This window comes from Ahaetulla prasina, chromosome 1 (genome assembly GCF_028640845.1).
Source record: "Ahaetulla prasina isolate Xishuangbanna chromosome 1, ASM2864084v1, whole genome shotgun sequence".
Taxonomy (NCBI): domain Eukaryota; kingdom Metazoa; phylum Chordata; class Lepidosauria; order Squamata; family Colubridae; genus Ahaetulla; species Ahaetulla prasina.
In genome coordinates, this window is record NC_080539.1 from 98,605,825 (window position 1) to 98,621,612 (window position 15,788).

Below are 15,788 nucleotides of genomic sequence, written 5' to 3' on the forward strand. Positions count from 1 at the left end.
GGAAAGGCAGTTTTCACCCTCCCAAGACTCATAGAGAGGCTCTGGAGCCAGGTGATAGAGAAAAACAGGCCTACTGGGCCAACACGTGCCAGGAGCGGGGGGGGGGGGAATTGCGGATGTATACACTGGGATGGGGCACATAGAATTATGGGCGTGGGCATGTGCGCACGCGACCCCCCCCACCCCACTCTCCTGGCACGTGATGGCAAAAAGGTTAGCCATCACTGTATTATACAATGTCATTATTTGTTTTACAAAAACTTTGAAGTGCCTTGTGGAATCACTCACTATTGCTTTGGACTAGCATTGGTCTGCTATTGGTTGGACTTAACTGTGACAGTTCTGGATTTTTAATGAAGAGAATTGCTGGTGAATATTAATAAACCCACTAAACCACTGTTATGTGACTGAGTGGGACAGAACAATAACAGTACAATTAGAAAAAGACTGAACAAGTATGGTTTGTTTGGAAGGGTTGCCAAGAGAAAGCCTCTTCTCTCTAAAAAGAATATGGCAGCACAGCTTAGGTTTGCAAAGTTGCATCTGAACAAATCACAAGACTGCTGGAACATTGCCCTTTGGACAGACGACACCAAAGTGAAAATGTTTGGCATAATGCACAGTGTCACATTTAGCAGCAAAAACATCTCATACCCAATTGTCAAGCACAGTGGTAGAGGGGGGATGATCAGGGCTCATTTTGTAGCCACAGAACCTGGATTTCTTGCAGTGATTGAGTTGATCATGAACTCCTCTATATACCAAAGTATTCTAGCATCAAATGTGATGCCATCTATCCGACTGCTAAAGGTTGGCTGACATAATGCAACAGGAAAACAATCACAAGCACACCAGCAAATCTACAGCAGAATGGTTGAAAAGAATTGTGATGTTCCAGATCTCAACCTGATTGAAATGCCATAGTAGGACCCCAAGAAAGCTGCGCATAAACAAATGCCCACAAACCTCAATGAATTGAAGCTAGGTTGTAAAGAAGAGTGGGCCAAACTTCCTCCACAACAATGTGAGAGACTGATAGTCATATGGAAAATGATTATTTCAAGTTATTGCTGCTAAAGGTGGTTCTATAAACAATTGAATCATTAAGGTGTACTTAGTTTTTCACACACAGCTTCTCCATTTTGGCTTTCTTTTTGTAAAATAAATGATGACATGGTAATAACATGTCATGTGTTATTGTTCATCCAAGGTTGTATTTACTTACTTTGCTAAGGATCAGGTGATTTTTACTATGCCAATATGTAAGACCACAGAACTCAAAGAGAGGGTGTACTTTCTTTTTCACACAACCATATATACAACCCTCTTATATAAATCACTAAATTGCAAGGAGAAAATAGATCAATTATACATCTTAGGACAAAATATGCTTGTGTTAAGAGAGCCCAATTCATTTAGCCTTATCCAATTTTATTTGTGTATTGATAAAATATTTGCTACTTACATACTGAAGTATTACTTATTTAGCACATTAAAAAGCCACAATGTCAATTAAAGGTGATGACAAGACCATGGCACCAAGTTGTTTAGGAATGTTTTTAGTAAAGGGAGTGTTAATAAGACAAAGGTCTTAGCCTATCTTGTAACCGTTAGTTGAATAGTGCTACTATGACTGTATGCATGATGTACGCATGATGTTATTCTTAATTATTGGTTTATAAGGTTGTGTGTTTCTATAATTGATCCATGTATGCTTTCAAAACTGAATAAAAGAGTCCACTCCAACCTGGGGTTTGCCCATTTAGAACTTGTTTCCAGGTAAGTTTTTATTTGCAAATAAAATATTTCTTTTTCCTGCCATCTATCTGAAGTGGTTCATTTAGCCTGCACATTAGGTAAAAAGGACCTGAACATTCTGGGCAACATTCGTTTACTCAAAATGCCTATATTGTACACAACTATATAATACACTGCATATTATAAAAACTACCACCATCCAATTAGGAAGGACAATCTTATATTAGTTAAAAGTTTTGTTTGGTTCTTTTACTCTTTCACATCTCATTTAAGATAGCATCTGTGCCTGTGGATCATGATTCATTTCTATGTTACTTACAAACTATTACTTTTCCATTTTCATTTATGTAATTAATACAAGTCAAACTAAAATTATCTAACATACCTTCCCTCTATTACTTTTGGTTCTCAAAACATCAGAAAACTTTAACACTAGTTTCCACATGCTGAGCATTCACTGCATGACAAAAGTGACACTAAGAAGATAAAAGCATCACAACACTAATTAGGAGAAAAAAGAGAAATAAAACTAATTTGCCAGTAAAAATAATCTCTTTAGGGACGACTTTCACAAAAGAGCAAAGAGAAGCAACCTTTTGAACAGGATATTTTATTTTCTTCTGCAATCACTCTTTTTAAAATTCTGGAGAATTTCTACAAAAACTCTGTCATTTGACATGCAAACTTATTTTGTGCTACAGATTACTAGCACTAGATTGTACTTCTAACAGGCCATCACTAATTGCTGTTTGCTACATAGTTGCAAACTGTTGCTGATACTTAACTATTTTTTCTGCAATGATGTCTCGCATGCATCTAATTAAAATGCTTACATTAGGAGGGAATGTTATTCTCTTTCTTTACTGTATAGTACAGGCTTCAGTAGATAGTGCATGGCACAAGAGCTAGCTAAGGAAGAAGAAAACAATTCACCCAACATATACTATCCACAACATGGCAATTTTGAAAAGGGAAAAAACCCAGAACTGATGCAAAATTTAGAGGTGTGATTGAGTTTGAGAAAGAGGCAGTTTTGCTACTGTATGATGAAGGATATTCTACTCTGCTTCTCCAAACTTCATTTAGGAAAGGAAATCAGAAATGATTACATATGCAGAATCAAAACAAGAATATGCAAAATAGTTTGAAACAATTTTTTGAGTCCTCCAACAAATAAACAGTAATCTGAAAATAAGTATTAAAAAGTCAATTTCAAAGAATGCAATGATCTAATACAGCCAACAGAATCCTGGAGAACAAATCTCTTCAGAGAAATAAGGACAGGGCAGTAATATACCATACAAATGTGGAAAGCAACTGCTTATAAAATCCATAATTCCTTTTTTTAAATTATAGATGCTATTGGTATATTCTGACACGCAAGCAGAACTTTGTTTGGTCACTACAGTAATCAGAAAGATTGTTTTAAAAAGTATTACACTTGAAAATAGGGATGATTGGAATATTGAAAGCATATATTTTGTTTTTGTGTCATTTTTAAAAGAAAACTTTGTAAAATCCAGTCATTTGGGGAGTAAAGTATTAATTTATTTTTCTATAGTATATTCTGTATTTCTATTTCCTAGTAAAAGCTGGTATTTTAAATGAAGAAAAATTATTCTGTTCTAATTTGATCTATTATTGCAATAGGAATGTAAGATTTAACGCCTCACTAGTTGCATAAGAAATGCTACAAACAATTCTTATTTTTTTATCTCTTTAGAATATGCTATGTTGATATATAAAATGCAAGCTTAAATGTAAGCATTTCCAACTTACAGTGCATAGACTAGTATTTTAAATTCAAGAATTTTCGGACCATTTTTAAGATCTTCAATCATAGGATAATAAAATTTCTAAGGATATTAAATATGTGTGGGTATGTCCTTTCTAGTAAAGCTATAAATACCTAACCTAATTACACTCACTAACCTTTGGATGTAGGGCATCCAGTCTTGGGGTACAGCAGAGGGCCACATTAGTGACATCACACATCACAAATAGGCTTCTGCCTCCTGAATGGACTGAAGACCCGCCATATGATGTCCTAAAAAAGGAAAATATTTTCTCTCTTTTACAGAATACTCCCTTAAAAAAGCCAATATGCTCCTTGCTTTGGACTAATCATGGTTACTAAGGCAGCATCTACTGTGAAATACCAGAAATTGGAATTTCTGTTTAAATATCATGCTGATTAAACAAGATGAGAACAATTTACCATCTTAATACTTAGGTGGGATTTAATATGGCTCCAAGTGGGTGTGTAACTGTTCTTATGGAAATGTTAAGAGTAAAGAGTCTTCTTTTAATATAAAAGAGTACAATACAGTTCCATGTATATGTTTACATACACTATATATACATATTGGTACAAATATATTTAATTCAGGAAACACAAAATGATTCAGAGAGGGAAATTGACATTTGGGTAGTATCAACTTGGAGCAGTCCTGTCTATGAAGGATTGGGCTTCCAAAATCATTTGTTTCTTATAGGAATGGGGGAGATGGCAACAGCCAGAAATCTTCTTTTAAACTATCATCTATGCCTGTTGCTGAATTAAATGATTAATTTGTGTGACACTAAATTGTGATCTCTCTGCTAATTGCCAGTTTAGTTGGAACCCAATTTAAAAACTTTTAAAAGATTAAATGATTTGCTGCCAAGTTACCTAAAGGACTACCTTAACCTTACCAGATTGTTTATACTAGGGATGTCAAACTTGCAGTGTCACAATTGTCATTTGACGTATCACAACTTTTTGAAACAAAAAGCAAGGGTGCTTGCTCTTTTTCCTCCATGCCTACAGAATCTCTGGAGTTCTTTACTAATTGAAATTGACCAAGTCCCACCCCTAAAGCCTTCAATAAAACTTTCAGGACTTATACTGTTTGCGATTTCCTTTTTCTTATGTTACAGAATGGGTTTTGAATACTTAGGGGTAAAATGTCCATTTTTTATGATTACCAGCTTTAATGATACATTGCTATTAATTGCTGGTAAAATTTCATCCTATGATCAACACTGGTAAGAGTTTATACCTTAAAACCCAACCTAAGTATTTTAAACTTATATTAGCCTTGCATGTGCCTAAGAAAAAGGTCACAATTTTTTCATAATATTGAAAATATTATGACATATGCAGTTAGTTATAAAAATAACAACTTTTAGTTCATAAAGAATCATAAACATAGTGTGCTTCCCTTCCTTCCTCACATTTTCCTCAAACATTTTGTATGTTCTTGATGATAGGAAAAGCCGTCACCTATAGCCAACTGAGGTCTTCGCTATCTAGAAGAGACATAAATTTAAGTTCCCTTACAAAGAACCTTCCAAGTATAACAGGGCAAGGGCCAGAAAATCTTGTATATCACTGAAAAAGGTGTTATTTTGATAAGATTATCAAACCAATATATTTTTAACAAACTTTTATGACTTCCCTATCCTTTATCACCCACAGTACCTCTGCTATACATGTTGCATAATGAATTACAGAACAGAATTTCTGCTATCACCTCATTAATTACTGTGTCCAGCAAATGTCCGCCTACCTAATTTAACTTACCTGAAATTTAAAAACAAAACATTAGGAAAGAAAAGGAGCTAGACAATCTAATTATATCCATACAAAATTCACTCCAAAATTAGAAATAAACTAATGAGATAGCAAAATACGACAAAGTCAAAATGAAATATTACCAATTGAAGTAATACAACAAAAGAAAGTTTTGTAGAATCCATCAATCAAAGAACTAATTCCCATATGCAGAATGTCAAATTTGGATCTAATCAGATTTTTAAGTTATAGATATCACACATACAAACACACACACACACACACACAATCACAACTTAAAAGAACTATATTATATTCCATATAATTCCTTTTTTTTTTTAAAAAAAGGTTAAAACCTTTTAATATCTGTAACTCATCAATGCTGTCATTTGAGCATAAATGATGCTCAAAATGTTTCAGGCAACAATCCTATAGATACTTATATGAGAATATGAATGGTTCTTGCTTTTAGGGGACATATATTCTATAAAATTAGTCATGAAATTCTATATTCTGGGATATGCCACAGCTGAAAAATATTTACAGCTTATTTGAAGTAGGTGATGTGAACACCTACTGTACTTACCTATAGCAGAAAAGCAAATGTTTAAAACTGGAAAACTACAGATGGGAAACCACAGAGGAATTAAATTGCTATTGATGAACAGTTCAAGAATTCACTAAACCATTTCTAATGGGGCCATCCAGCCAGTTTGAAAACATCAAATGAATTGTAGTTGGATAATGTTTTAGGAAAACTATTCAATGGCGCTTGTCATTAAGAACATTTTACTGATATTTAGCCGCAATCTCCTTTAATTAACACATATTAACCTTGTCCTTTCAGTTTCAATAGAGAACTTCTGCGATGTGATAGACTTGTATATTTCTCTGCTTTCATATTTCCTCTTAATTTTCTATTTGTAAGCTAAACAAATTACCATTCTTCATAAGGCTTGATTTCCAGAGGCCTCATAATTCTGATACATATCCTGTGAACTCAGTGGAGGGTCTCTGTATCCTTTTAAAATGTACTGCCCAAAATGGAATAAAATATAGCCCTAACTCGGCACTCGACGCGTCAAAACTCATTGAATTCAGTATTCAACATGTTTTGAAGCAGAAATTTTGTCCCGACGCTCGTCTTTTTTCCGGTAGCTGACATGCAAAAAAGAACTTGCTGATGTTGGCTGCCTTGTGACTAGCCATTTCTTCTGGCCAAAACAGCAGGTCATGTGGTAAGTCATGTGATTTTCTCGGTACCCAAGTTTTAGTATTTGGCACGTCTTCCGGAACGAATTACCACTGTACTCCAAATTTGGTTTAATCAATAGAGTACACAAGTAATTACTAACTCTTGATCTGGATGTAATTTTCTTTTATTAGTTGCTACATCACACAGATTGCTTACATGTACGTCTGTTCTTCAGTTAGTGACCATTAGCAAATACCACAGTAATTTAAAAAATCATTTTGTGACCAATGCATGCAATTACCACTAAATTTCATGCACCTGACAACAATGCATGCTGGAGGGAAAGTAACACTGCAGTTACTACCAGTAGTACTACAAGTGAACTTTGTCTGAATGAGATGGCAATGATCAGTAATTTTTGTAACATGTCTCTGTCATGTGTTCACTTAGTGACCATTTTGCTTAACAGAACTTGGTCATTAAATGAGAAGTGGGTGTGGTTAGTTCTACACCAATATTTCTAGATTCTTATCATATGCACTACCACAAGCCAGGTATTTAAGGATATTGAATAGCATTGGAATGAGAATGAAAATTACAAGGATTCCACTCAACATTCCCTCCACAATGATCAAAACCACTCATGAGGATACTTTGGATGTCGTTGTTCAATCAGCTGCAAATATCCCAAATTATAGTACCGTCTAGTCCACGTTTTTCTATCTTGTCCACAAGGCTATTATGAATCTCCTGGTCAAATGCTTTACTGAGATCAAGGCAATATAACATTCACAACTTTCCTTTGCTCTATTTAAGTTTAAGTTATTGAACTTCATGGCCAAATATGAGTATTTCCACCACTTGCCATATTATGAGAAAACCTGTATATGCAGTGCCCCAGTTACAAAAAATATTTCTCATATATTGTTCAACTCTCAATTATATGTCCCATTAGGCTTAAATACTTATCATCCTTATTGAAAAGAACAGCCCACTGAAATCTGAACCACAGCTGTATTTTCTCTTGGGTTCAAATGTGCAAACTGTATTCAGAACAGCTAAATTTATAACTAAGGCAGGGATCATATGAACCCGATATATTTAACAGATTGGTATTCCCTGCGAGGGAGATTAATCTACCTGTTTACTAAGTCCTTGTGTTACAACATGGGTATTTTATCATTGTATTGCCTCCTATCTATTTCATTCTGAAATTTGACTATGTATTATATTTTATTTTATTTTATTGATAAGGTTGCAAGACTAATCAGTCAATAAATTACTTCTACTGATATAAAAGAGAGAAAATTAGCTGACAAAGCTGTTAAAAGCTCACTTATTCTGGTTTGGTAACTAGTTTCTTGCTTCTATAGATATTAAATCCCTGATTCCTTAGATAGTTCATTCTCCTTTCTTTAAAAGTTGCAATTTTTATTATTCCCCAGTTTTTTGGCACCTTTCAAAGATTGCAGTAAGAAATGTTAAGATAACTTCTGCAAGTTTTAAGACACTCATTTTCCTTATTAATGCTCTCCACAAAATCCTACATACCAGGAAAAAATAGGTTTGCTAGTTCTGACCCTCCCACTTGGAGAGCAAGCCCAAATTATGGGTTGGGGCCATATGAGGTATCCCAATCATCTCATAATCCAAGTATACAGGGGTGGTTAAAACACATAATCTACTCTGTCCTCTATATATGAGATATAATTTTAGATACTACAATACTTAAAGCTATTTTAGTAATCTTTAAATTTCTATGCCAATCTATAAACTGAATATTTTCCTGCTTTATTAAGATGACTGTATCTAGATATATTTTTCCATAAATATAAATAACAATGATGAGTAAACATTTACTAAATAATAATTCTTCTGCAAAATTCCAATACAACAAAATACATCAACAAAATTACAGTATGACTCAAAACATGCCAGACTTATAATTTTTTTACCTCATCATGTGTGTATCTGTATTCCGCCTTCTTGCATTTGAGATCCCATAATGCCACTGTTCCTGATTCAAAACCAATCAACAGCTGTAATAAATTACAAGTTATATTAATGTCACTCTAGTACGTAATAATCAGTGCAACTTTATGGCTCACCAAATTACAATTCACTGCTATAAGCACATCTGCATGTTATATAAATTAATATTTCAGTATTATAGACAAATGATAACTGAGATATCATTTGTCTGGGACATCCAATAATTGGATATTCTGATACATATAAATATTCTATAAAGGTAGTCCTTGACTTACAACAGTTCACTTAATCACCGTTCAAAGTTACAACAACATTGAAAAAAGTGACATAGGACCATTTTTCACACTTATGACCATTGCAGCATCCCCATGGTCACATGATTTACATTCGAATGCTTGACAACTGATTCACATTTATGATGGTTGCAATGTCCCGGGATCATGTGATCACCTTTTGCAACCTTCTGACAAGCAGGTTTCCCAACGGAGAAACCAAATTCACTTAACAACTGCAGTGATGCAGTTAACAAATGTGGCAAGAAAAGTCGTAAAATGGGGAAAACCCATTTAACAAATTTCTCATGTAGCAATGTCAATTTTGGCCTCAATTGTGGTTTTAAGTTGAGGATTACCTGAATTTTATTTATTTAGCGTATGGAAAATACATGGACTTATAGTGGTTCAAATGTTAATATCCAGTCCACCCAGCCATTCAAGGACAGGATGGTCTATGTTGGAAAAAAAAATCAGACATTGGGCCAGTGTAAGCTTTTGATGGACATTCGGACACAATGTGATGGATTTACATTGGAGGGATTGGGAGTGGGAGGCACCGTTTATCGGTGGTTCTCCTCCTATCTCTCCGATCGGTCGCAGACGGTGTTGACGGGGGGGCAGAGGTCGGCCCCGAGACGCCTCACTTGTGGGGTGCCTCAGGGGTCAATTCTCTCGCACCTCTTGTTCAACATCTATATGAAGCCGCTGGGTGAGATCATCAGTGGTTTCGGTGTGAGGTACCAGCTGTACGCTGACGACACTCAGCTGTACTTTTCCACACCGGACCACCCCAACGAAGCTATCGAGGTGTTGTCCCGGTGTCTGGAAGCCGTACGGGTCTGGATGGGGAGAAACAGGCTCAAGCTCAATCCCTCCAAGACGGAGTGGCTGTGGATGCCGGCATCCCGGTACAGTCAGCTGCAGCCTCGGCTGACTGTTGGGGGCGAGTCATTGGCCCCAATGGAGAGGGTACGCAACTTGGGCGTTCTCCTGGATGGACGGCTGTCTTTTGAAGATCACTTGACGGCCATCTCCAGGAGAGCCTTTCACCAGGTCCGCCTGGTCCGCCAGTTGCATCCCTTTCTGGACCGGGATGCCTTATGCACGGTCACTCATGCTCTCGTCACTTCTCGCCTGGACTACTGCAATGCTCTCTACATGGGGCTCCCCTTGAGGAGCACCCGGAGACTCTAGGTAGTCCAGAATGCGGCTGCGCGGGTGATAGAGGGAGCCCCTCGTGGCTCCCATGTAACACCCCTCCTGCGCAGACTGCACTGGCTACCTGTGGTTTTCCGGGTGCGCTTCAAGGTTTTGGTAATGATCTTCAAAGCGCTCCATGGCATAGGTCCGGGTTACTTACGGGACCGTCTACTGCCACCGAATGCCTCCCACCGGCCCGTGCGCTCTCACAGGGAGGGACTCCTCAGGGTGCCGTCGGCCAGGCAGTGCCGACTGGCGACGCCCAGGGGAAGGGCCTTTTCTGTGGGGGCTCCCACCCTCTGGAACTAGCTTCCCCCAGGACTTCGTCAACTTCCTGACCTTCGGACCTTCCGCCGCGAGCTCAAGACACATCTATTTATTTGCGCAGGACTGGACTAGATTTTAAAAAAATTTTAAAACAAATTTTAAATGTCTAAATTTTAGATTTGGTTTTAAATTGGGTTTTATTGTTTATATGTCTATTTTAAATTTTGGCCTATATAATAAGTTTTTTAGATGAATGTTTTACTTTGTATATTTATGTGTTTTTATATGGCTGTACACCGCCCTGAGTCCCTAGGGAGATAGGGCGGTATAAAAGTACAAATAAATAAATAAATAAATAAATAAATAAATAAATAAATAAATTTAACCCATTTAAAAAATGAGTCCTGGCAGGCACCACGTTGGGTACGGATCCTGTTCAGAGTTGACCAATGCTGGTGAGGAAGGTCAAAACCTGGCACCTTTTGTATAGGGTCATTTATGTAACTGTCTGTATCTGGGCATTCTGCAGCCCATTTGGCTTTCCACTGTGTGTTGATGTCAAAGTTGTTAGACAAGGATTTAAGCCTGCCAATTGATAGATAAGGAAGATCAGCGTGCACAGAAGAAGTGGGTTTCTCATACTTTTGTTGTATTCCTAAGGCTTCACCTAAGGCTTCGTGCCTTTGTAGAACGGGTGATGCAATGTGGCTCAAGATGGGAAGCCAGCAAATAGGAGTAGATTTTATGCAACTGCTTATGATCATCACTGTATCATTTACTCTACTGAATATGCTCATGATATCCTAGACCCGTAATGGCGAACCTATGGCACGTGTGGCACGTGTGCCATAGGTGGCACGCAGCACTCTCTCTGTGGGCACTCATGCGATCGCCCCAGTCCAGATCTGCTGCGCATGCGCACACACCTAACGCCGGTCAGCTAGTTGTCGAGTGTCTGCTGCACACGCGCAGGGGTGGGGTGCATGCAGGGGTTGCACACACATGCATGGAGGGCATGCGCGCATATGCAGGGGCGAGCATGCATTGCATTTTGGGGGTTCAGGTATGCGCCTTGGGCACTCCATCCAGAAAAGGTTAGCCATCACTGTCCTAGATCTAGAAAGTTTGTAAATTGCAGATGAGCTTAGAAAGAACAAGATGCTTATCTGTGCTGTTCTGAATAGTCACCTCTCTAAACATTCATATGTCCTTTCCATTATTGTATACAATTTTATCTTGCTGCATCCCAAAGTCATGTCTTTTCTGTGGCGGTACTAGTCCTAAAGAACAGCATTGTCCCAGAGATTACGATGGCCGTGATTCTGAGTGTTCTTCCAAGTATTTAGGCTACGTGCTTAGGCAAACTCTGCTGGTTAAATGTGGTTAAATTATTCTGTATGAGTTTGACTGTATTTGTGGCCTTGGCATTTAATACTTATTGTTATTGTGGCTTTAACCTTTGTATGTCACTAGAGTCACTTTGGGGAGATGGGTAACCTTACAGATTATTTGAATAAATAAAATATGCATTATGCACTTTCACCAGTGCTATTTTTCTTAATGCAGACATGCAGCATGAGTCCAGCCCCCTCCACTTCACTGAATCCTGGAAACTGCCATAGCAACTACAGAAGTTTAAAAACTGTTCTGATAGATACCTGGAAAAAGCATTTGAAACTAAATAAAAAACTATAGTTACAAATAAGCAACCTATTCTTCGTCTTCATCATACTTGTACATGGCAAACTTGCTAATTCAAGAAAGCAAATTATATGTCTGGAGAAAATTATATGCCGTCACCAGGGGAGCTTTTCATCAGGTTCGCCTAATTCGCCAATTGCGCTCTTTCCTGGATTGGGACTCGTTATGCACAGTCACTCACGCCCTCGTTACTTCCCGGCTGGATTACTGCAATGCTCTCTACATGGGGCTCCCCTTGAAGAGCACCCGGAGGCTCCAACTGGTACAGAATGCGGCCGCGCGGGGGATTGAGGGAGCACCTCGTAGCTCCCATGTAACACCTCTCCTGCCCAGGCTGCACTGGTTCCCGGTGGTCTTCCGGGTGCGCTTCAAGGTGCTGGTTATCACCTTTAAAGCGCTCCATGGCATGGGACTAGGATACTTACAGGACCGCCTGCTGCCGCCAGTTACCTCCCATCGTCCGGTGCGTCCAGTCCGCTCTCACAGGGAGGGCCTCCTTAGGGTGCCGTCGGCCAACCAATGTCGGCTGGCGGCCCCCAGGGGAAGAGCATTCTCTGTGGGGGCTCCGGCCTTGTGGAACGATCTGCCAGTGGGACCCCGGCTTCTCCCTGATCTTCGGACCTTTAAGCACGAGCTCAAGACCTTCTTTTTTCACCAAGCGGGGCTGGCCTGATTAATTTTAATGCTGTGGGTTCTTAGTGGGCTTTTAATTCTATTTAATTCTATTTTTATTCTATTTTGTAATTTTCTTACTTAATATTTTTAACATACAGCGATCGAATTAGATTTTTAAACTGGATATTATATTTTAAAAAAAATTTTTAAATTTTTAAATTTAATTTAAATTTTAAATTATTGGTGTTTTATTTGCTGTACATCGCCCTGAGTCTTCGGAGAAGGGCGGTATAAAAATTTGAAAAATAAATAAATAAATAAATAAAACAGAAAAATAGTGCAACCCATCCAAAGTAATCTTGCTCAAGAATAATTTATGCCTCAGGATTCTGTTAAAACAGTCCATCTTAAAGTAGTTTTAGGCCTCCCTGGAGTCTGTTTCCTGGCCTGGTCTGTACCTTGGAGTTCAACACATCCCTTGATAGTTTATTGATGCAAGCTGCTTTATCTGTCAAATACTAGACTAACTAAATTATTTCTTACAACAAGAATTGAACTTGTAAGAAGTTAAACTCAATTTCAAAAAAAACAGACTAGTCCTCAATATGTAAAGTACAGCCACCCTCCTGGTTAATTAAGGCCTCCTAGCAGACAATACATAATTGTATTCAAATGATGTGAAAAGCTTCCTTTAAGAGGGGAATGATATCTGCAGCTCTTAAATAGTTTGTGGTGCCCCCCTTCTCAAAAAAATCTTCCAAGGACAATTTTTATCTGGCCTCCTTTTGGCGGAAGGCTGTTGAAAAGAGTGCAACTACAGAGGGTCCTGAATAAATGGATTATCCCGAGTCCTTCCAATTGGCTTTCAGAGCAGGATATAGCACCGAGACAGCATCAAATGCATTTTTAGATAACCTCTGATTGGTCTGGGATAGTAGCCATGTATACATCTTAGCCCTTATTGAGCTCTTAGTGGTTTTTGATATCAATCATGGCACCTTTTTGAAGTGCTTCAATGTTTAGGAGTGAGTGGTATGTTAGCAAACATGCCAGTACTTCTAGAATTTCTTGAACTTAACTGAGAATGCAAAAATGGCATTCAGATTTTGAAGACTATTTTAAGAATATACCATATGACTTAAGAAACTCTCTACAGAATAATGATTCAGGAGAAAATATGTCAGAGTATCTGTTTTATCTTCCTTCCTTCCTTCCTTCCTTCCTTTTTTTAGATCTAATCCATCTCCCCATGACACAATAATTTTAATGGCAAGACCAGGTTTTTTCTCCAAGTCAGTTTCTAAAATGTGAACTGAATCATTATCTTCCTAGCATTTTAAAAAAATAAACCAGAACTATACTACTCCCCTCCCCCCCTACAGTTATTTAGCCTCTTTTGTAACTTATGGTAGGTAACATTTTCTCCTGCAAACTATGAGGGCAAAAGCTGAAACTCGGTACAACTTCTATAACTGCCTTTTCAGTTCATATGGAAGGATGCAGGTACAGTGGGGTAAAAAAGTATTTAGTCAGCCACCAGTTATGCAAGTTCTCCCACTGAAAAAGATGAGAGGCCTGTAATTGTTATCATAGGTATACCTCAACTAGGAGAGACAACATGAGAAAACACATCCAGAAAATCACATTGTCTGATTTGTAATGAATTTATTTGCAAATTATGGTGGAAAATAAGTATTTGGTCAATATCAAAAGTTCATCTCAATACTTTGTTATATATCCTTTGTTGGCAATGACAGAGGTCAAACGTTTTCTGTACGTCTTCACAAGGTTTTCACACACTGTTGCTAGTATGTTGGCCCATTCCTCCATGCAGATCTCCTCGAGAGCAGTGATGTTTTTGGGCTGTCGCTGGGCAACACGGACTTTCAACTCCCTCCAAAGGTTTTCTGTGGGGTTGAGATCTGGTGACTGGCTAGGCCACTCCAGGACCTTGAAATGCTTCTTATGGAGCCACTCCTTCGTTGCCCGGGCGGTGTGTTTAGGATCATTGTCATGCTGAAAGACCCAGCCAGGTTTCATCTTCAATGCCCTTGCTGATGGAAGGAGGTTTGCACTCAAAATCTCACGATACATGGCCCCATTCATTCTTTCCTTTACACGGATCAGTCGTCCTGGTCCCTTTGCAGAGAAACAGCCCCACAGCATGATGTTGCCACTCCCATGCTTCACAGTAGGTATGGTGTTCTTTGGATGCAACTCAGCATTCTCTCTCCTCCAAACACGACGAGTTGAGTTTCTACCAAACAGTTCTACTTTGGTTTCATCTGACCATATGACATTCTCCCAATCCTCTTCTGGATCATCCAAATGCTCTCTAGCAAACTTCAGACGAGCCCGGACATGTACTGGCTTAAGCAGGGAGACACATCTGGCACTGCAGGATCTGAGTCCCTGGCGGTGTAGTGTGTTACTGATGGTAGCCTTTGTTACGTTGGTCCCAGCTCTCTGCAGGTCATTCACTAGGTCCCCCCGTGTGGTTCTGGGATATTTGCTCACTGTTCTTTGTGATCATTTTGACCGCACGGGGTGAGATCTTGCATGGAGCCCCAGATTGAGGGAGATTATCAGTGGTCTTGTATGTCTTCCATTTTCTAATTAATCCCACCACAGTTGATTTCTTTACACCAAGCTGCTTGCCTATTGCAGATTCAGTCTTCCCAGCCTGGTGCAGGTCTACAATTTTGTTTCTGGTGTCCTTCGACAGCTCTTTGGTCTTCACCATAGTGGAGTTTGGAGTGTGACTGTTTGAGGTTGTGGACAGGTGTCTTTTATACTGATAACAAGTTCAAACAGGTACCATTAATACAGGTAATGAGTGGAGAACAAAGGAGCCTCTTAAAGTACAGGTCTGTGAAGTACAGGTCTCTTGAAGTTACAGGTCTGTGAGAGCCAGAAATCTTGCTTGTTTGTTGGTGACCAAATACTTATTTTCCACCATAATTTGCAAATAAATTCGTTACAAATCAGACAATGTGATTTTCTGGATGTGTTTTCTCATGTTGTTTCTCCTAGTTGAGGTATACCTATGATAACAATTACAGGCCTCTCTCATCTTTTTCAGTGGGAGAACTTGCACAACTGGTGGCTGACTAAATACTTTTTTACCCCACTGTAAATAGGTAGGTAGGGAGGCAAACAAATATCTACATATATAGAGAGACAGTAAACTCACGTACTGCACTGGTTTATATGGCATGCTTAATTCTTT

General features: G+C 38.5%; 1 protein-coding gene across 4 annotated transcripts in view; it reads right to left on the reverse strand.

The window, feature by feature from the left end:
- The window catches only part of STXBP5 (syntaxin binding protein 5), a 132,417-nt gene that overhangs the window by 65,190 nt on the left and 51,439 nt on the right, over nt 1-15,788 (reverse strand). For all 4 annotated transcript variants that reach the window (XM_058170010.1, XM_058170027.1, XM_058170019.1 and 1 more), the window contains exon 7: nt 8,465-8,548. In XM_058170010.1, the coding sequence (XP_058025993.1) occupies nt 8,465-8,548 (84 nt within the window). The remainder of the gene's footprint in view (nt 1-8,464; nt 8,549-15,788) is intronic.